The following is a 22,151-nucleotide window of genomic DNA, read 5'->3' on the forward strand; positions in this document are numbered from 1 at the left end:
CCTCATAGATGTCCGCCCAGATTCCCCCCTGGATACATCTGCCAGTTGTTTGGAAAATGTAGCTGGATGGCTAGAGCAGAGTCACCTGAAACTCAACCTCTCAAAGACAAAGGTCCTGTGGCTTAGAAGACAGGGGGCAGGCCAAGAAACGCACTTGCCCAACCTGGCCTGGGTATAACTTCTTGTCCTGTGCCAGAAACCTGGATGTGATCCTTGATGCCTCCCTTACTATGGAGATGCAGGTCACGAGAGTAGCACGTCTGGCATTTTCCCATCTTCATCAGGCAAGGCTGCGAGCACCCTACCTGTCTCTGGAACATCTTGCCACAGTGATCCATGCGATGGTTACCTTCAGGATTGACTTCTGTAAGTCATCCTTCCCTTGTTTTCGACCTGAAAATGCTACTCCAAAATGCAGCAGCTAAGGAGCTCACAGGAACACTTTGGAGGGCCCATATCCAGCCGGTGCTGAGGCAGCTGCATTTGTTGCCAGTTTCAGCACAGATCAAGTTCAGCGAATTGGTGTTAACCTTTCAGGCCCTTCACAGTCTGGGACCCACGTATCTGAGGGGCTGCCTATTGCCCTATGCTCCCCTCAAAGCCTTGTGCTCTGCAGGTACTAACATTGGTGATTCATGGCCCACAGGAGGTTTGCCCGGCCTCAACCAGGGTCAGGGACTTTTCGGTCTTTACCCCGACTTGATGGAATAAGCTCCCAGAAGAGCTGAAGGCCCTGAAGGAATGCTAATAGTTCCACAGGGCCTGTAAAACAGAGCTCTTCCACCAGGTGATCAGGGCACAGAAGATTGAAGGGCCCCTCCACATGCTTATGAACTATATTAATAACTATATTAATACCTTGGATTAAGATCGATCTGTATGATCGACACCCCTAAGAGTTTTGTCTTGAGTTGCTGGGGGCGGGGGTGAGGAGAGGAGAGGAAAGGAGGGAGGATATGGGGTTGATTTTTATTTGTCCTTATTTTTCTTGCTGAAAGCCAGCTTGGTATACTGGTTAGGAGTGCGGATTTCTAATCTGGTGAGCCGGGTTTGATCCCACGCTCCCCCACATGCAAGCAGCTGGGTGACCTTGAGCTTGCCACAGCACTGATAAAGCTGTTCTGACCGAGCAGTGATATCAGGGCTCTCTCAGCCTCATCTACCTCACAAGGTGTCTGTTGTGAGGAGAGGAAAGGGAAGGCAAATGTAAGCTGCTTTGAGACTCCTTTGGGTACAGAAAAGTGGCATATAAGAACCACCTCTTCTTCTTCTTCTGTTCTGACCAAGCAGTAATATCAGGGCTCTCTCAGCCTCACCTATCTCACAGGCTGTCTGCTGTAGGGAGAGGAAAGGGAAGGTGATTGTAAGCCGCTTTGAGACTCCTTCGGGTAAAGAAAAGTGGTATATAAGAACCAAATCTTCTTCTTCTGATGGAGTATGTTGTTGTAATGTTCTTAGCATACATGAGGTTTATTTTATTGTAACCCATTGCAAGATGATTTCAAGAGTGGCAGGTAAGAAATCCAATCAATAGTCAGACAGGATTACTCGATTCTGTTGAAGATGTATTATTATATTTGCATGTTTACTGTAGGCTATTCTGGACATTCATAGAATGGGGAATGCGTATATAAGCTTTTAAAAATAAATGAGGTCAAGGGAACATGGTCCGTAAATAAATGGTGTTAGGATTTGAACACACTAATTATCTTGGTAACTGCTAAGAATGATTGATAAAACCAGAGGTTTATGACATTAAATAATGCAGTTTTGGAAACTAATAATAAAAATAATAGCAACAAGCTCATTCTAAACAAAAAAACATACAGCTTGCTTCTACGAGGAACATGGTGATTCCATTTTCCCAAACAGATACAAATTAATCCATTTAGGCGAAACAAAATGTTCGGATTCAGTTTTCTAATCTCATTTCCATCACTGATCCTTTTAGCACCCTGGAAGCAAACCTGCAGCTGGCTGAGACAGAACTAAGCACAGGAACTCTGAGCCCCCTTTCTCCTTCCAAACTTCTCTTTCTAGTCCTCCAGTCTGGAGTCTGGCAGAGGTAAAATATTTTTATTAAATTATCTCAATTCTACAAAACACCATATATAAAGCTGATCATAACTCTTATGTACAACTTTTTCAAGTAACTACCTGCAGCTTACAAATTACACAATTCAACATTAGCAACTGAGAAAATGATAAATTACAATATTCAAAGTTACACTAACCACAAAACAACACTCCAACAGTTCCGCCGCAGCAATTTATAGATACTTTACCCCACCTCCTTATGTGATCAGCATTTTGCAACCCTGCAGCCACAGCCACCATCTGCGCCAGGAAAAGGCATAGGTGAAGCTGGAGGACTTTATAGTCAAGAGCTGTGAAAACACTGGGCTGCTGGCAGTGCTTTGCGGTATAGCAACATGCTCCGCCACTTCCTGTGTCCCCACAGGAGACCTTTTTTGGTGGTGGACCAGGTCTGCCCCCAGATTACAGCCTCCTCACTGAGGCAGCTGGGGTGGAACGGTTCTGCTGCCAGGAAGAGGGGCGATTTTTTTTTTAATTGGACAAAGTGGGGATTGCAATCTCACTTTTCTGCAAATTTTTAAAATGCTCGATTTGGCCCCATGGTCCAGTGAAACGCTGCAGAGCCAAGTGGGGCATTTTCTATCCCATCTGGGCTGCTGTAGGAGGGGGTGGAGCTGGGCTTAGAAAGTCGAGTTCTTTCCCTATCCACATGGGCCTGTGGTGGGACAGCCCCCGCAGCAGACGTGAACGCAGATATTTCCACATTCTCATGCCATGGGGCAATGGAACACCTAGCACACACCGTCTGGGGCGGGGCCGGCACTGATGTCATGTGGTCATGGGGATTCAAAGAGGCCCTTCCATGTGGAAGGCATTTGCACTCATGCAGGGGATGGTAATCCATTTCTCACTGATTCCCTGTGCCCAGCTGCATTGCCTTGCCTTCTCTTTGGTCATTATGGAGGCTCCCCTACCTTCATTGAGTGGTAAAAGATGTAAGAGTCTGCAGCTGGAAGGAGCAGACAGTAGGGATGTGCATCAACTGAACTGCAAAGCAAAATTCATTATGAATTTTACACGGTTTGTGTTCACAATCAGAAGTTCATGATGGATTCATCATCATGAACTTCCATGAAGGTTTCAGGCGGTTTGTAGTCATTCATGGATGCAGTAGAAAGTGGGGGTTTAAACTCTGGGTCTCTTTAAGCCCCTGCTTTCTGTTCCCTGTAAAAACAGCAAAAACAGCTAAGCAGTGGGGAGGTGCTTCCCGCCATTCAGCTGTTTTGGGCTATCTTCTGCAGTCTCTTTAAACTTTAAAAATATTGCAGCTAAAAAACAGCTAAGTGGTGGGAAGGTGCTCTTCATTGCACAGCTCTTTCAGGCTGTCTTCTGCAATCCCTTTAAATAGTACCAGCCCCAATACCTATCATTTTAGGATCCCACTGCTTGATGATGATGATGTTATCCATTCAGTCATGTTCGACCCTCGGCAATCCTATAGGAAATCCTATAGAGGAAATCCCTCGGCAATCCTATAGGAAAGTTTTCACCATAAGTTTCTCTCAATGACTGCTTCTTTCAGTTGGTTCATGGTCACCCCTGTATGGGCTTTGATTGTGTCGAGCAAGTGGATCCTTTGGTGACCATGACCCACTGCTTACTTCCATCTATTACAAGTCCTGTTCATTTATTCCTCCCACTTGTTTCATGTCCTTTAAAAAGACAAGGCAGTTTGAAAACAGGGGACTGCACAAAAGTCTGCCTACTCGTTGCAAAGATGTTTTTTGGACTGACTTCTGCGTCCCTTTAAAATTTCAAAGGGGTTTGCAGGGCCACACACTGCCCAAACCGGTTCGTGAACCAACCTCCTAGTTCAGTTGGTGGCATTACCTCTTTTTGTGCCCATCCCTAGCAGACAGTCATAATTAGGTCCAAACAGACTACAGCCTGTGACATTTATTTAAGCCATCCATGATGCCACGTTTAAAAGCAAAAAATATATACCAATTAAAGTCAGCTCTGTGAGTGATTCAGGACTTATTAAGTCTTTCCTATTCATTACAGGTAGAGCCTCTTGTGGTGCAGAGTGGTAAAGCAGCCGTCTGAAAGCTTTGCCCATGAAGCTGGGAGTTCAATCCCAGCAGACAGCTCAAGGTTGACTCAGCCTTCCATCCTTCCGAGGTCGGTAAAATGAGCACCCAGCTTGCTGGGGGGTAAATGGTAATGACTGGGGAAGGCACTGGCAAACCACCCCGTATGGAGTCTGCCATGAAAACGCTGGAGGGTGTCACCCCAAGGGTCAGACATGACTCGGTGCTTGCACAGGGGATACCTTTACCTTTATTCGTTACAGGAAAAAACACAGTTAAACACAAAGTTGATTTCTTGCTGTCTCTTTTAAAAATGGTAAAACCCTGTCATCTGGAAAGAAAAGAAACTTTTTAGTTAGAGAGCTGTTGTAAGACAGTGAATCTAAGAAGAGGCCTGACAGATCAGACTAATGGTCTGGGGTTACAAACTCCCAGGTAGGGGCTGGAATTCTACCTGAATTCAAACTGATCCACAGAATACAGAGTTCCCTTGGAGGGTGGGCTTGATGGCATTATATCCCTGCTGATTTCTCTCTACTTGGTTTACAAATCTCTAGGAATTTTCCATCCCAGAGCGGGCAACCTTATAATGGTCCACCGAGTCCATTTCTCTTTCACATAATAGCCAAACCTTCTCCTAGTATTTTCTCCTGTTGCTGGATTTCAGGTTTACTGCTTTTGAATTTGGAGGTTCTCTCTGTGGCTAGCAACTTTTGATGGTCCTATACTCAATGAGTCTAACCCCCATTTAAAGCCATAACAGCTTCCTCCTGACGGCTAAGAGACTGAAGTTTTCAGTTTAAATTTATTTTTTTGCTGTAGACATGACAGGTGACTTCCGACAAGCCATGCTCTCTTGAACATCACCCACTCACCAGAAATACAGAGATAATATTCAACATTCTTGCAAGGATAGCAAGATAATGCATGGGACGTGCTTTGCATGCCTAGAAACATTACATAAATCTTAAGGGTTATTAGCATTTCCCTAACAAATAGCTCCCATCTCCCTCAAACACAGTTCCTGATTGATTATTATAAAGGCAACACCAAAAATATTCTTTAAGATAACTAACATTAGCTATTGTATGTAACGTCTGCTTTTTTCTCATTATTAATGGAAATGCCTATTATTTCATAATCTAGTCTGTCATATAACTGGATCTCCTTTTTTTAAGTCTTCATAACAATTAAGCATTGTGTGTTCCCTATTTACATTAATGGGATCTATCAATACTATCCCTGCCCCAAAGAGTTTACAATCTAATATCTGAGATATGACAAAATGATGGGAGGCTGCTCTGGAACGACTCGGTTGTTTTTATTCCTATAGTTATCCACTGGTCAGACACTTTTGGCCCTAGTTCCTCACTCAAATCCAAATGGTAAAGATCACAACTTTCTAAAGAACTCTTCTGTATGTGGATCTTTTTGTTGGTATCCAGCAAATGACCTCTACAATAGGCGTGGCAACATCCATGACTTGAGAAAATAGGTGTGTACCTGAACTTCATATACGGTGAGTGAATCCCCAAAAGGTCAAATTGGTGGGAAGGTGCTCTTCATTGCACAGCTCTTTCAGCTCAAACACTCATATACAGTACACCCGTACTTCAGGACTTGCTTTAGTTTGGAATTTATAATAAATATAGATTATTTCTTACAGTGCTTTGGTTTTATATGATAATGAAACTATAGCTGCATAGTCATTTCTTTCTAAAAATTAAATGTGGTAAGTAATTTTAAAACTGTGCCTCTTCCTAAAGTGCCAGTAATTTCAGAGACCAGACTCTCTGAAGTGAAGCAGATTCACTATTGCCATATTATTTGGCTTTACTTATGTGTGGAAGCAGCAATTCAGATCCCGCAAGGGAAAAATAGGTGACCTACATTTTTTGCTGTGGACATCTGGTGGTTCCCTCCTCCCTCCCCCAGTTCTTTAACACTTTCCTGCCCACAGCAATACTCAGGCAAATTCATTCTTGAGTCCAGAAAAAACATACACTTCATAAGTAATGAAGAAGAAGTTACTACTTGCTTGCCTCTGGGCTCAAATCTGGAGTGAGTTGGGGTTGGGAGAATGGCTGAATTCTTATCCAAGCTTTATTTTTTTCTGGGGAGGGGGGAATATGTTTCAACAGCATACCTGCAGTTCAGAACACTCATCACTAGAGGGCACCAGACTCCTATCTGATCAAGACATCACATGCCTAAGAGAACAAACTAGAAAGGACATCTATAATGCTAGAGTTTGCATTGGCTGTGTCTGGTCTGCTGCCACATTCTGGGCTCACAATGTCCTTTCCATTCCAGGGAACTGTTCATTTTGTTCAGTGTTTGCTCAGAGTTTACAGAGCAGGGGATATCGTTCTCCTTCTTTTCTCTGCTCTTTTGGATCGGAGGAAGGTGTATACTACTGTAGCAGTCAGTGTCTTCCCCAAACACAAATGTCTGCTCATGAGCCTGAAAATGGATTTCAGAGCAGCACACAAAGGCTGGGGAACTGCAGTCTCGAGCTGCCTAGCCCCCTGGAAGGAACAGCAAGCAATAAAAGCGCTGAGCAGGAAAACATAAGGCAGAGAGGCTAAAGGAGATCAACAGATGGCCGCAAGTCTCAATCAGTCGTGCATCAAGACATGCAACTGTCCTTCACAACATCCGGACAGGGCTTTGGGGGGTACTGCTTCTCCATGGGTCACTGGGGGACAAGTGCTGTGGAAAGAGAATTTTCTCTTTAATGAAGGAGTTGCAAAATAAGCATATCCCAAGAAATAGAATTCCCCAAGCCCAATAAGTCCTGTCTTCCTTTTATGATGATGTGGGCAGAAAAGACTGACTAAAACTATAGGTGGGAGGAAAGGAAGAAAAAGGATGAATGTTCACCTGTGCAAATGCCATATACCCTTTAAAGGGAAACTTAAGGAGGGAATTCCTCCTCTTGATGAGATTACCATCCAAGCTGCCATGCCTCTTTGATGTCACCTATATAGATACCTTACCGGTGTTTAATAGACATCTGAAGAAAAGAGGGATGAATGGTTTGTGTTACTTAGAGGTGCAGAAAGGAAACAGCTGTCTAAAAGCTTGTGTAAATACAAAGTCCAGGACCAGATCCACTGGCCTTCAGTTATTTATACTTTCACAGTTCATAGCAAGAGACTGACACTCCCTATTCAGGAAAGGGGGAATATCCCATGCTCTTCTTAGTCTTTTCTTTGCTTTTTAAGGAAGAAGGATGGCTCAAGTCACTTCATTAATTAGAAAAAAACATGTATTTGGGACAGCCCGTCTTACCAAATGTAAACTTGAATCGTAAACTTCTTGAGGTGGTGGGTGCTTGCCAAGATTCCCAAAAAGTTATTTCTATGGCAGTGAAAACATTCTTCCCGGAGCAATTTTTTAAATTGCTTACCCTGCTTTCCGTAAAGTCACAAAGGTATTGCTAGCAGCAGCAAACCGTTGGTTTACTGCATTACTTCGGTTTCTGTCAGGGTCAGAGTGGTGCTTTGGCTATAACAATCAAGTCAGATTTGTATTAAATAGAAATTGTTTTACGGATTTAGCTTAGAAAGGAAGTCTTATAGTTTAACACTTGTTTTGTATGGATTGTATGTTTCTATGGTAGTATCTTTTAATAGCAGTTTTGGTTTTCAGGCTTCAGCAATTGTTTGTGAATCAACAGGATTCTTGTGGACATGAGAACTACTGTCCTGGGCAAGCAAACGGGGATGTTTCTGTTAGTGTATATATTTTGTTCCATCTTCCCTCCAGGGGGCTCAGGACACGTTTCTTCCCTCTGTCAGTTTACCCTCACAATAATCCCATGAAGAAGGGACCCAAGGTCACCCAGTGAGATTAATGGCTTGAGTAGGGATTTGAACTCTGGGCTCCCTGAGACCATGCTGACTCTTGAACAGCTACAAGACTGTCCCCATTCCTTGTTCAAATCTAGTCACAAATTCACCCAAGGGGCTTAACCCCTGTTAACTTCAGTCTTAGCTCCCATTTGCATTGTGGGCAAAGTACATTAGAATGCTTGACAGACAGTGTGTGCCACCTACTAAAATGAATCCTTAAGGAAAGAAGAATCTGTGAAACGGAGGGAGATTAGTGGTGATGAGGAGAAGCTTTGTTGTTCATCAGTTGGTGGTTATTCACAAGAGCAAATTCTGCACAGAACTGTCCTGTCATACCACATGAGAGATCAGCTTCTGACTAGGTAAAATATTCAATTTTTCAAATGTCATACACAGTCATGTGGTTTTGCGTGGGATTTTTATTTCTTCTTCTGTATGAATGTTAAGAACACTGTTCCAAAGGGATTCTGCATGCAATATACACACAGCTACCATGAACACAACATTGCCAATTACAAGGGAAGTATTTCTTGACAGATTCTTCCTCACGTCAAGGAATGGCTGGGGAGAAATTAGTATCTGTGCTGCAATCACTCCTCCTAGTCCTATCTGACTATCCCTGATTTGAATTCCTCAAGGAGTGAAAATGGCTTTACATCCTGCACTGAGCATTAGCTACTTGCAGGGATACTCAGATCAAAACACCAATAAATAGGTGGACCACAGTTCACGGAATAACTCCAGGTTTTGGAGTATCTCCAGAAATATACACAAGTATCTCTACAAATCATGTATGGTGCAAAAGGAGAAAGAGGGAGGCTACACAAGTCAGGCTGAGACATAGGAGGGACACAAATAACATTATCTCCAGTTTTTATGTCCTAAAGGTAAAAGTATCCCCTGTGCAAGCACCGAGTCATGTCTGACCCTTGGGGTGACGCCCTCCAGCATTTTCACGGCAGACTCAATACGGGGTGGTTTGTCAGTGCCTTCCCCAGTCATTACCATTTACCCCCCAGCAAGCTGGGTACTCATTTTACCAACCTCGGAAGGATGGAAGGCTGAGTCAACCTTGAGCCGGCTGCTGGGATTGAACTCCCAGTCTCATGGGCAGAGTTCTCAGACTGCATGTCTGCTGCCTTGCCACTCTGCACCACAAGAGATTCTATTTTATGTCCTATGAGGGCACAAACGAAAGTGGGTTTTTGGCCACTCTTGGTGGTGCTGAATACACGTTTAGTAAAGCAAATTGCAGGCCTATGTAGTCACTCAAATTCTGGAGCAATTGCTGTTTCTGCTCTGGAGAAAAGAACCAGCTCAGAATGTGGCCTTGAAACAGTGGAGGGCAGGCAATTCCACATCACAGGGTTTGTCTGCCCACAGGTAAGATGCTGGAATGCGCCCACTAGAGGCAAGCAAAACAAATACTCCATGTAAACAAAATTAATTCCAGATGTAATAAGACAGTAAGGAGAAAGGCCCATTATGCACGGCCGCCGAAACAGCGATTTCGGGTCACATGGAAAACGCGGAGGGGGAAGACGCGACGCATACCGGTTATACATGGGGCGGGGCGCGACGGCGGCAAAACCCAGAGTAACCGATTATGCACGCGCCAATCCGGGCGCCGCTTCTGGTTGCGCCCCGCTCACCCGGAAGCTGCGCTTTCTTCCGCGTTTCACTGACGTGGCTTTTTCAGCGGCATGCACCGAAGCTGCAGCCGGTTGCAGCCGGCTCCGTGCGTTATCCGTGATTTTAGTCGCCGCCATTCCACCCCGAATGTGCGTTAAAACCCCCGTGCATAATGGGTCAAAAAGGGATAAAACCTGCAATCACTGCTTTTTGAACCAGCTGTCAACAGGGAAGGAAACATATTTTTTTTGAAATTTATTGGAGAACCTATTTAGGTTTCCTCAAGAAAAAGCTCTCTCAAATTACTCTTGTGGGGGAGGGTGGATCAAAATTTAAAGGCAAGGCAGTTTATAATCCACAATGCATATATTTAATGTTAAATGTATTTTTATAATATGTGTGTCTGCCTTCCTGGTCCACATATCTGAAATATCAAGCCACACATGAATGGAGGCATTTTTGCACTTGATTAGACCAACTCCAGAGTCATGCACCGGAATTCAGCATCTTCCAGAATGCTCTATATTAGAACACAAGATGGCCAATCTGTGCAGGGATACTTCCATGCTCCGCTAGCATCTGCTCTTCTAGCTCAGCAGACGAGAGGCCAAAGAATGTCAAAGGACTTGCACATGCATACCAGAACATGTAAGAGAAGAGGTACTCTCTCTCATCCATAGGTCTTCCCTTTGGAACACTTGCTTGAAAGGCTGTTTAAGCTGCTTTAGAAGATCACTCTGCTTCCCATCATTTATCTTCCAGTGTCAGTCTAAGATACTTTATCTGATACATGCACGTGAACAATATAACCTTATATAGCTACTTTTTGATTGATTGTAAGAACTCCATTAAAGCCAATAGGAGCTAAGCGGTACTAAAAGAATGAGAAAAATCAGGGAAGCTCTGAGACATGTCAGCCACAGAAAACTCTACACGTCACCAAACTTGGGGTCGATTTTGGGAAAGGGTAGGGTCACAATTATTACATGACTGCCATGGAAGTTGGGACCAATCACAAAATGGCTGCTGCAAGGCAATCGCAAACTGTTGGGATGTTCCAAACCATACATCCTGCTTGGATGAATGCACCTTCTTTTGAATGCTGCTTCCTGCAGACCCAGAGGTTTTGCAGGGAGCCTTTTAAGATGTTTTAATTCCTGGTTTTAATGGATATTTCTGTATCATCTTATGCTGGTCTGTGACCGTAATAAAACATACTACTAGGAGGCATGGAGCCTTATTTCTTCTGAAGTGCTTCTCATTGAATAAAGACTACATATTGTTTTGGAAAAGGGAGCTGGGTGCCACTAGCACATCATTTGGGATTGTTGCTCTGGTATTGTTGTATATAGAGATATAACTGACCCCTCTAGGCTAGTCAGAGAGAACATTTCGTCATGGGGAACTGTGCCATATTGTCATTTTGTACTTCGTTGGGCCACTACATCCTTGACTCTCCCTTTGGGACTTTCACACTGAGTGCAGGGTAGCAAGCAATGACAAACTGCTACTCTCATATTGGAAGCAATTCCATCTTGCACACTCACCCCCTCCCCCCCAAAAAAAAGTTAGCTGTGAAATGCTGTGTCTAAGGGCAAAGGGATTTTACCGTCTTTGCGGGAAGAAAGGGGGGAAAAGAGTGTCTGGATCTGCAGTTATTTTATCACTGGATTCTTCTGTTCATTTTCACAATTTGGCCTGTATGACTCTCTGGACAGGGAGAAGCTGCCAGCTGGCAAGGTTTGTCTTGAACCCTGTCCCAAATGTGCGCAGTTTCTGTTTTCAATTGTACACACATTGACTTGGTGTGTTCCTGAACTTGTGACCAGAACAAATAAAAGAACATCAAACAACTTATGCCCATCTGCTTGCATAACACGTATCATCTGGACTTGCCATTTCTAGCAGCAGAACGGCTACTGGCATTTGGAAGAACATAACAAATGAGACTGGCATAACATTAACTGCATACTCAAGAAACCTCCCAAATCTTTTGCTTCTCTATGATTATTCTGTTTCTACTTTTCAATCTACAAGTCAACCAGAGACTATTCTCTTGCATATAAGAACAGCCATATTCCGATAGCAGATTCTGTTCCTGAATTCCTGTACTGTTTCTTGGGGGTGACTGAAACTTTCATGAAAGTAATGATGAAGCCGACAATTTCTCTTAGAAGATGTGTGAGCCCCAGGGCTGGAGAAGCCTTGACAGACTTTGGCCACCAGCCAGGGCTTTCGTTCATTCACATCCAGAGACACTCTTTATGCACATGTCACAAGGAAAGCAAGCTTGCCAATTGTTGTCCCTGCTTCCTTAAAGGGATCAATGAATGCTGTGCGTGCACACAAAAGCTGATACCATGAATAAAACTTTGTTGGGTCTTAAAGGTACTGCTGGATTCAAACTTTGCTCTATTGCTTCAGACCTACCTGAATCTATCCCTTTAGGCAGTCGCAGAACAGAGTACTCATTAACTATATAGTCTGGTGAAGTAATTAGAGCACCAGACTAGGAAACCCCCTTTCTGCCATGGAAGCTTGCTGGGTGACCTTGCACTAGTCATTCTATCTTAAACATACCTACCTTGCAAGGTCGTTATGAGGCTGAGATGGAAAAGAGAAGGATGTAAGCGGCTTTGGGGAGAAAAGCAAGGTATACATGAAGTAAAAAATGGATGTAGTTGTAAAAAGCGGTTACACAGTTCACCAGATGGCACAGGTAGAGATGGGGAAGAGAGTTATATTCATAGAAACTGTCAAACAGTTGGTGGTGGCATTTGAACCTCCCCGCTGCACAATGTAGTTGCAACGGCATTAATTGGGTGGGGGATACACTTCCACAGAAGAAGGGGGGACAAGCTGGAAGCCCTGATGGCTGCTGCTGCTTCTCCATTACTGTAGCCCAGACTCCAAAATCAAACTCAAATTATTCTTGTCATCAAAAGAGGAGGAGACAAACACAAGGTTTTCCTAACCTTTCATCCAAGCCAGTTTTTCAAAGGAAGCTTTTTAACCAGTTGGCAATCTTCTGCCCCTGTCATTCAGCATCAGGCCACCAAAGATGTCTTAATTCCATTTCTAAATAACGACCTCAATATTAGCTGGGAAATGGTACGAAAACTGTAATGAATGTAATTGACTGGAAGTCCCAAAGCACAGTGTTATGCTGTAATTAATCATACCTATTGAGTCACTCTTCTAGAAAATTGTTAAACAAAAGAAAAAAGTACTGAAAATACTGATCCAACAGGTACCCTTTAGTCTGTACATTTTGGTACTAGACTTCTGGGATGGAAGGCATTTTTAACCACAGGCCCATACAAAGGCAGCTAATGTTTGAAACTGACTTTATTTATTGAATTTATGCTACTTGATTAGGCCATCTGTTTTTTAATATTAGTGACTATTTTTGGCCAGACCCTAAGAACTGCTTATAGGATGTATATCATCCCCTATCCATCTGCTTATGAGGCTCGAGGTACTCTTAGGAATAGAATGGATAGGGGTGGTAGCTCAAGAGAAAATCAGAGTTCATTCCTCCATCAGAGTTCATTCCTCCACATGAATCACAGAATCATAGCATTGGAAGGTACCTCCAGGGTCATCAAGTCCAACCCCGTGTACAATGCAGCAAGGTCTTCTACAAGGGATTTGATTGATGTGCTCACTTCGGCCAATTTGGCCTCTATCATCTTGCAGTCCTATCTGTTCCCATGAGTTCTCTAACCCTCATGAGCAGTTCTTTGGGGAGGGGATTCAATAGGGTATAATGCTAGAGTCCACCTTCCAAGTGAATTAATCTGTTGCCTGGAGATCAACTATAATAGTGGGAGATGTCCAGCCACCACCTGGAAATTGGCAACCCTCTCCAGATAGGATTGGGGCTCCATGTGCTACTAAAAGTTTTAGCACAACTTTAAATCTATTCAGCATTGAAAACATTCATTACCATTAATGAATTAAAAGGGGAAAATCAAGTCTCAACCTGAGAGGCAAGTTTATGCATTGAAAAAAGGCGGAAAGCATGAGGAAAATACCCTTTGACACACACACACACACCCTTTTTAAAAACATGCCCTCCAGAAAATTCATCTCTCAACAGTACTACATTACAAAAAAAACATTTATGCAACGAGGTGCCAAACATTTTTTTTCAAAGTTTTAATTACAAAACAAAATCAACAACATCTATAGTACAAATGCAGAGAGTTAACTTTACAGTTATTGTACATGAAGCCAATAATTTCAAACATTCTAGCATTGGTGATATGAAACAATTACAAACTGCAATATCTTGGTTGCCTGTAGGACTCAAATTTAAGAAGTACAATCCAGTTGAAGGTTAGGAGATTCCTACCCTGTGGAGTTCTGTGGGATTTAAAATGCACACCTCCAGCTGTACTTTTGCTCTGTTTTAATACTGGTGAACTACTTTTGTATAGTGGTTTATGGGTGGCTAGATATAAGACAATGGTGGTTTTCATCAGTCCTCCTTATATCTTGTAGCCTATATTCTAAACAGTGGCTTTACTACTTTGAGAGCCAGCGTGGTGTAGTGGTTAAGGGCAGCGATCTCTAATCTTGAGAACCGGGGTTGATTCCCCACTCCTCCTCCAGACGCAGCCAACAGGGTAACCTTGGGCCAGTCACAGTTCTTTCAGAGCTTTCTCTGCCTTACCTGCCTTACAGAGTTGTGGGGACACGAAGGAAAGATGATTGTAAGCTGCTTTGAGACTCCTTTGGATAGTGAAAAATAGGATACAAAAACCAAACTCTTCTTTTAATTAAATGGCATTACTTTGGAGGGGGGGGGGAGATTGCAGTATTGTGTTTTGTGAACTTCAGACCCTGGAAGAAAATGATTATTCTAATCATGTTATTGATGCTTTGTTAAATTAATTTTTAATAATCAGTAGTGATAACACTTGGATCCCAGCAAAAAGGGATGGATATTTTGGTTGAGTGGAAGCTCCCTTGGGATTGTGTCATTTCTGAGTGATTTCTCCATATGGTATATTGAAATAGTAGCTTCCATCACATGAATGCTCTTATGTCAATATTTAAATATGCTCCAGTAAAAGCATACAAATAAGCTTAATTTCATCATCTGTGAATGTCTTTCTTGAAATGAATTGAGCACATTAATACATTTTTGCCACACAATTGGTGAAACACTTAGCCAATGGACAGATTGTTTAAGGCTGTGTTATCATCTGCTCAAGTAGATCAGGCTGTTTAAAAACACCAAAGGCACTTTTTTCTTCTCTTGTGTATGACAAATTGTGTCTACAAAAAGGATACAAGAATAAAGCTAACATATTTAGGCTGTTGGCAGAATACATTTGACAATATAAATATAAAAAAGATTGGCATGTGAGTCTATTATAACAATTCTTGACAATATTTGTATATATTCATGTACATTTACATTAGCAGCAATTGCAAAATACTTAAATAAGATACAAAAAGTAGCCTGGGGTTCATTTCAGTTTAAAATGCCCTCTGAATTTCAGGTATGACAGCAAAATTCTACACATCATTTTAAGAAGTTTTGCTTGGGGCTTCCAGGTTGCAACCCAGATATTCCCTTTCACCTTTCCCAGTTGCTGAACAGGCAGGCAACAAGGTCACTGGCTGGTTCCTCTGACTCTGGTTCTTCTGAGTAGCAGATCTACAATGTATAGGAGAAACCTCCGGGTTCCAACCATGGAAGCCTAATTTGTTTCATTTTGTTCCAGGCCAATACGTTTTTCTATTTAATAAATCAACAACTGCTCTGTTTCTAACTGCAAATACTTCAATTAACATTATTTACAAAACATTTTCCACAAACATTTTACAAGTTAAACCTGTTATTACACTCTACTTTCCATCCTACATGCAGCTGTGCATGCATGTGCACATGCACACACACCAACAGACGCACATAATTAGCCACAAGGGAGTGCCATGGGACATGGCTCTTTGCCTAAAGGTGCTTTATTTTTAAATAGTTTTTTCCAACATAAGACTTTTGGTAAACTGAGCTTAGGACCATTTTCTCTGTCCAAAAGATTACTTCTAAGTACCAGGCGTCCAATCTTATTCACTTTCAGGATTACACTAGTATGGGTTTTTAATGTGTTCTGGATTTTAAGCCTGAATCTAGCCATGTTGCTACTTTTTGTATTGTAAATATACCAAGCTGCTCTTTTACAAATCAAACAACCATGCACTGTTGTTTGTTAAAACAGGAAGAACTGACAAATCAATATCAGATTTCTAAGCATTATTTTCTACAAACCAAATTATCTTGCAATCTCTGACAACAAATGTTTCATCATGTTACTTTCAAATTCCCATTGTTTTGGAGGGGAGAGAAAATAATTTTAACTTGTATCATAACCAAACAGTTGGCAATCCACATTTCCCTTTTAAACTGTTGGTAGTACTTACTGCTATGCCAAAGGAAATTTAAAACCCTAATCCATAGTTTTACCTACTATAATAACAAAATATGAAATAGAGCTGTGAATCTCACCTTTCTGAGCTGTTTTATTTGCTAGACATGTATTTACTGATACTCTTGTTGAAACTTGGATTCAGCCAGCATTTTAGCTCAATCTCAGCCCTTTTTCCTCTTTACTACAGTTCCTGTCCCACATTGCTTTTGTCCATGCAGGTCCTATTTTATTTATTTATTTATATTTTAACGTATATACCGCCGCACTCAGAGTCGCGGTGGTTTACAATAAAAGAATAAAACAACACAACCCGTAAAACCCCCAAGACATTAAAAGATGGCTTTTCATTGGAGTTAACTTCCCATCTCCCCTCCCCTGTCCAGCTGCAGTTGGGAGCACATTAGGAGCGAGGATCCTGATCTCACTAATTCTAGGGCAGCGACCCCAACTGCATTGGCAGTGGGGTTGATGGTGGTGGCATGTGCACGTGCGCAGGCAGTGTGTGTGTGTGAGAGCGCATGTGCATGCGCACAATGGTTGGACAGTGTGGAGGCGGTCATTGCAATGGCTCTGCTGCTGCCAGCCATCTGATGCCGCACACCGTTGCTGTTCGCCGCCGCTTGCGGCCGCCAACCTGGGGACCCCGAAGAAACGGCCAGGTGACCCCAAATGGGGTTGCGACCCCTAGGTTGAGAACCACTGTTCTAGGGGATCCCCTGATAGTAACTCTGGGACCTCAGCCCAGCCTGAACAATACACCTGGCGGAAGAGTTCCATCTTGCAGGCCTGTGGAAAGCTGATAACTCCGACAGGGTCCTTAGGTCTTCTGGGAGCTCGTTTCACCAGGCTGGGGCCAGGGCCAAAAAAGCCCTGGCCCTGGTTGAGGCCAGGAGAATGTCCCTGGGGCCCGGAACAGCCAGCAGATTCATACCCGCAGAGTGTAGTGCCCTGTGGGGGGGCATAGGCAGACAAGCAGTCCCATAGATACGCAGGGCCCAAGCTGTGTATAGCCTTAAAGGTTAAAAACTATGATCTCCAGCAGAGCCTTTTTGGGTGGTCAAAAGGAGCTCCTTCTTCGCTTCTTCATTGCCCTAACAGTTGGCTGGATCCACCCAAAGGGATAATGTCTTTACTCAGGCTTATAAAGCAAAGAAATATTTGCTCTCAGAATATTAGACCTATGAATTCCCAATTAACCTGATCAGCTTCAGGTTAAAAACAAAACAAGAGGAAGCTCTACTTCACACATCACATGTGAATTCTCATAGAATTCATAGCCAAAGGATATCCAAGACCATAAAAAGAACAGAATTTCTTTTAAGGAGCTTGTCAGTAAATGGAAATCATGATTTGTTAATGCTTGGTATGATTTTTGAAGTACATAGGAAATCAACATCCACATGGAATCATGGTCTGTAACCTTTATAGTCAGAATAGCAACCTCTTTACAAATGCTCCCTCCCTCCCTCCCTCCCTCCCATACATACACATAAACTTAATTGTGTCAAACAACTGGATCAAAATCTCTCAAATGTAAGATATAAATGTGGGTTTCACTTAAAATTAAGAGAGACAAGAAACTAAACATTCCTGCCTTCTCATATCACCAGCTTATGTTATTAAATTGGGAGATGTGCTGAAAGCCACTTATGACTTTGACCTGAGATGTGAGCCATGTCTATGATAGAAGCAAGCAACAAAATTGCATCCTTTGCATCCTAAAGCTTTAAAGAAATTTACTTTTGCAGTATTCATGGGCATACACCTGAGATTTAAAAAGTACTGCAAGCCCCCCCCCCCCCAATATACTAAACCTTAGCATGGGAAGCAAAGAACAGGACTGTAATATTAATTTGTCAAGATAGTGAAAATGAAAAATTCCACAGGTCTAAACAGCACATGCTAAGTCCTAGGGCCCAAATGGAGTGAAGACCAGACTGAGGCAGAAGAACGAAGTGGTAAGAAAACATCAGAAGTCAGACTCCACCCTGTCAGTAAGATAGGAAATACTGGCCAGGGTTTGGAAGAGTTTCACATCTTGCTCTGCCAAAAATATTTGCTAAAAATCCAGCTAAGAGTTCAAAAAGGACCATTTTTCATCCTTGTCAGTGCTCTTAAGGCTGGCAAAGGCCTGCTGCACGTGCTGTTCTGCAGCTGTGAAAACAGATTACTGTTGGTTCTTTTTTCTTTTCCAGTAATCTTTTATTACTTGTTCACATCATAGCTCTTAGACTACTTGGATTTCAACCACTCTGTACTGAACATTCAAAGCAAAGGCACAGGTTGCTGTTACAAAAGGTGTTACAAAAGGTGTCATTGTCTTTCCTCCCACCCGCCTATGAAATACGGATCTTCCAATACAACTACTGACCTGAAGCTATCTGTCCTGATCCAATGCTCTGATTGCAGCGTGTGGGGCAGGCAGTGTATAAGAAAAGACTTCTCAAATCTCTTTTCAACAAAGGTACAGTTCTTATAGGCCGCTTTTCCCTACCCGAAGGAGGCTCAATGCGGTTTACAGTCGCCTTCCCATTCCTCTCCCCACAACAGATCTAGGTAGTCAGATCTAGGTTGGGAAACTCCTGGAAGTGGATCCTAGGGAGTACAGGGAACTCTGTGGGGTACAATGCCATACAGTCCACCCTTCAGAGCATAACGTGGGATAGTAGATACCAACAATTATGAATGATGCCAACATATCATCACAATGTGCAATTTACCAAGATTCTATGGGCCAAAAACAACAACAAAAAAGATTGCCTCGGACAACAGATTATATATGTCTGGATGACACAATGTTGTGATTTTCCAGAAAAGCAAGACAACTGGTAGTGGTATTTCCTTTCTCTGTTTTCTCTGTTTCATTTCTATTGCTACTGTTAAATTCACAGCCACTCTCTTGACAACCACCAAATGGAATTACAAACAATGTTAATAAACAACAACAAAAAACATTATTTGCTTGCCTAATTAAAGTTACTTTAGGGTTCTCAGAATTATCTCAAAGGTTTGCTAAGTTTATACAAATGTATGCATGCTTATTTCATCTCAGCAGAAGTGGTCTGTGGTGAAGAAAATGAGTGCAAGATTCAAAATCCCACATTTCTTTATGTACAGGTTCCTCTGGATTGTGCATGGTGGGAAAAAATTAAAGGGGCGACTATTTTGCATTCTACATTCCAAAAGAAAAGTGCATTTTTGTTTTTAATTAGCTATTATAAAATAAAATATCCCCCCAATTTCTGAAGTGTGTTTCAAACAACTCTGCCATTCATTCACACAGTATTTCTTATTATCCTTTTTGTTATTTAAAAAAAAACACAATAGCAAACCCAGCATATTTCCCTTTACTTATCAAAATGGTGACTTCAAAAAGCTCCAAATATTATATTCCTCATCCCCACCTCCTTTGGAGGTCAATTTAATTTTGTGACTTCGATGCAAAGGCAAATATGGCACAAAAGAATGGATATTAAGTTAAAAACAGCTTTATAAATATTCTTACATTGTACAATTTTCACAGTCCAGACCCACCCATTTTTATTCACATTTGTTAAGTTCCCACCCCATTTTTAGAACATAAAATATATATACTTTTAAAAAATCTTTGTTCATATTTAAAATATATTTACATACAAAGAAAGTTCCTTCAGCTGAAATCATGAAGAGTCTGTACAAGGAGATGGTGGAGGGGGGTATAGGTGGAAGTAACTTCTCTCTGTGGCAGGAGATGGTGGACAGCTTTCTTCGGCTGACATGTACTGGCTGCGGGGAGTAGGAGGAGGAGGATAAGGGTCTGAGTCTGAATTTAGATCTATGTAGTATTTATTCGCTTTCCATCTACTTGTGGTGTAGTCACTGTCACACACATCAGTGCTGCACGGTGTCGTAGGTGGAGCTATGCCTCTAATAAGATATGGCCTGAAAAAATAAATGAAGAGTTAGCTGCATTTTTTGAATGTGTACAATAGGAAAAACAGATGCCAGACACTAGAGATATTTTTATTTGCATCCACATCAGAAGTAGGTTGGCTTCAATTATGAGAAAGCAGTTATGATGGTACATTGCTAATTCACCTTTCACTGAAATGGGCAAACTGATCTTACACACTAGCTGTAACTGCAAAGATACAATGACTTATATGAATGTAAGTGAAGATTCCTGGATCTGCCAGGCTGCCTAAGAAAAGTTATTCTAGGCCAAGTAGCCGTCCATGTACGAAATACAGAACATTTACAATATTTGCCTACTCACTTGTCAGGGCCCCATAAGAACCCTTATGTGGTACACAGTACTACAGCAGAACAAAGCAAGCAGGAGTACTGGGCAGGTTTATGCCCTTGCATCAGACCCTACAGCCTGATTATTACGGGATTCTGTGCCAAAGAAGGGACTCATATGACAAGTCCAAAAATCCCCGTTAGTGAAATCTTATACAGAGTTACTCCAATCTAAGCCCAAGGAAACACTACACGTTTCATCAACCAACAAGAATAGGAAGGAATCTATGTATATTTGAGATTCTCTGCCCTAAATCACACAAAGCATTCTTTTACTGGAAGCTTCAAGCTTATGCTTTCCTTAGTTCCTACAGTTATTGGAGAAAAGACACTGCTGTAATTTCCCCATTAAGTTAAACATGAAACTGTTAAGAGAAATGTAGATGGTTGGGTTTAGGCTAAGTTTTGTGCAGTGTCAGTGTAGGCAGAGTTGCACTCTTCTAAGTCCACATTGGAGGATATAACTGCTTGTGATGCTACTGTTAATTCACAGTGCTGGAGACCTGTCTTCTACAATCTACAGCAAACTGTGGGTAGCCATTATGTATTTGTATGCAGTGTATTGTTATTTCCATGAATTTTCCACGTAATATCTACTACAGATATATTTCAAACATCTGTGTGTTGAGATGTATTGAGATGTGTACAAACTTAACATGAAAGGTCCACAATTTAGTGGCAGAGAACAGGCGGCACATACAGAAAGTTCTGGGCTGGCATCTCCAGTTCAAAAAGAAAGGCAATAATCAGGTTTTGAGAAAGATTTCTGTCTGCATAACAACTGGAAGAGCTGCGGCCAGGCAGAGTAGATAATATCAAGGGCTAAATCACCTAAGAGTGCTAACTTGGAGCAAGGCAGCTTTATTTGTTCAGATGTTTATTTCCCACAGAAATAGAATTCAAAACCAAGTAGCAGAATTAGTAGAAACAGTTTACACTGAATGATTAACAAAAGATGACCACAGCTGAAAATACAGTTTCTCAAAAAATAAAATAATAGAAATACAGTCACAAAGAAGATCTTTAAATAAAAAAGCTAAAGCTTTCAAAACATGCTCATTTTGGCTTGTCGACATCAACTTTGGATGAAGAATTGAAAGCTTGATACCTATAAGATCTTGTTGTTGAAGGAATGTTTGAAGAATAGAACATTTCTGTGTTGTACAAGGAGCGATCAGTTGCTGGTGAAGGTGGTGGGTTAAGAATCTGCAGAGATTAAAAATAAAATGGTTACATTCAACATAGACATTGGCTTAAAAAATCACGGCAGCATACAGTACCCACAGAAGTGCCAGTTCACAACAATAGCACTTTGCATAATAGCTCTACATGTTCTACAGATAAACTAGCTCTAAATTCTGGTTTTAAAATTTAGTTTATTGCCAATTACTTATTACATATAAACATACTTTATACCCCCCCTTTAAGGATCGCTGCCTTGTTGTGGCAAGGGGGCTTGCGTAGTTCAATGAAGCTATGAGCTATGCCGTGCAGGGCCACCCAAGACGGACAGGTCATAGCTGAGAGCTCTGACAAAAGGTGATCCACTGGAGAAGGAAATGGCAAACCACTCCAGTATCTTGGCCATGAAAACTCTATGGACAGTTCCAAAAGGCAAAACGATATGACGCCAGAAGATGAGCCCCTCAGGTCGGAAGGTGTCCAATATGCTACTGGGGATGAGCAGACGGCTAGTACGAGTAGCACCAGAATGAATGAAGCGACTGGGCCAAAGCCGAAAGGACACTCAGTTGTGGAAGTAACTGGTGGCGAAAAGACAGTCCGATGCTGTAAAGATTTTTATTCCATAG

At 42.0% G+C, this 22,151-nt stretch overlaps 1 protein-coding gene and 1 long non-coding RNA gene across 4 annotated transcripts in view; one reads left to right on the plus strand and one right to left on the minus strand.

The window, feature by feature from the left end:
• The window catches only part of LOC143829834 (uncharacterized), a 28,990-nt gene that overhangs the window by 2,946 nt on the left and 3,893 nt on the right, over window positions 1-22,151 (plus strand). For both annotated transcript variants that reach the window (XR_013228249.1, XR_013228248.1), the window contains exon 2: window positions 1,952-2,065. This is a non-coding gene — a long non-coding RNA (uncharacterized LOC143829834). The remainder of the gene's footprint in view (window positions 1-1,951; window positions 2,066-22,151) is intronic.
• The window catches only part of LRP5 (LDL receptor related protein 5), a 173,816-nt gene continuing 169,197 nt past the window's right edge, over window positions 17,533-22,151 (minus strand). For both annotated transcript variants that reach the window (XM_077321300.1, XM_077321301.1), the window contains exons 22-23: window positions 21,449-21,546; window positions 17,533-19,980 (exon numbers count right to left, since the gene is read on the minus strand). In XM_077321300.1, coding sequence (XP_077177415.1) covers window positions 19,719-19,980; window positions 21,449-21,546 — 360 coding nt within the window. In that variant the 3' untranslated portion in view covers window positions 17,533-19,718. The remainder of the gene's footprint in view (window positions 19,981-21,448; window positions 21,547-22,151) is intronic.

The sequence above is a fragment of the Paroedura picta genome, chromosome 2 (assembly GCF_049243985.1).
Source record: "Paroedura picta isolate Pp20150507F chromosome 2, Ppicta_v3.0, whole genome shotgun sequence".
NCBI lineage: Eukaryota > Metazoa > Chordata > Lepidosauria > Squamata > Gekkonidae > Paroedura > Paroedura picta.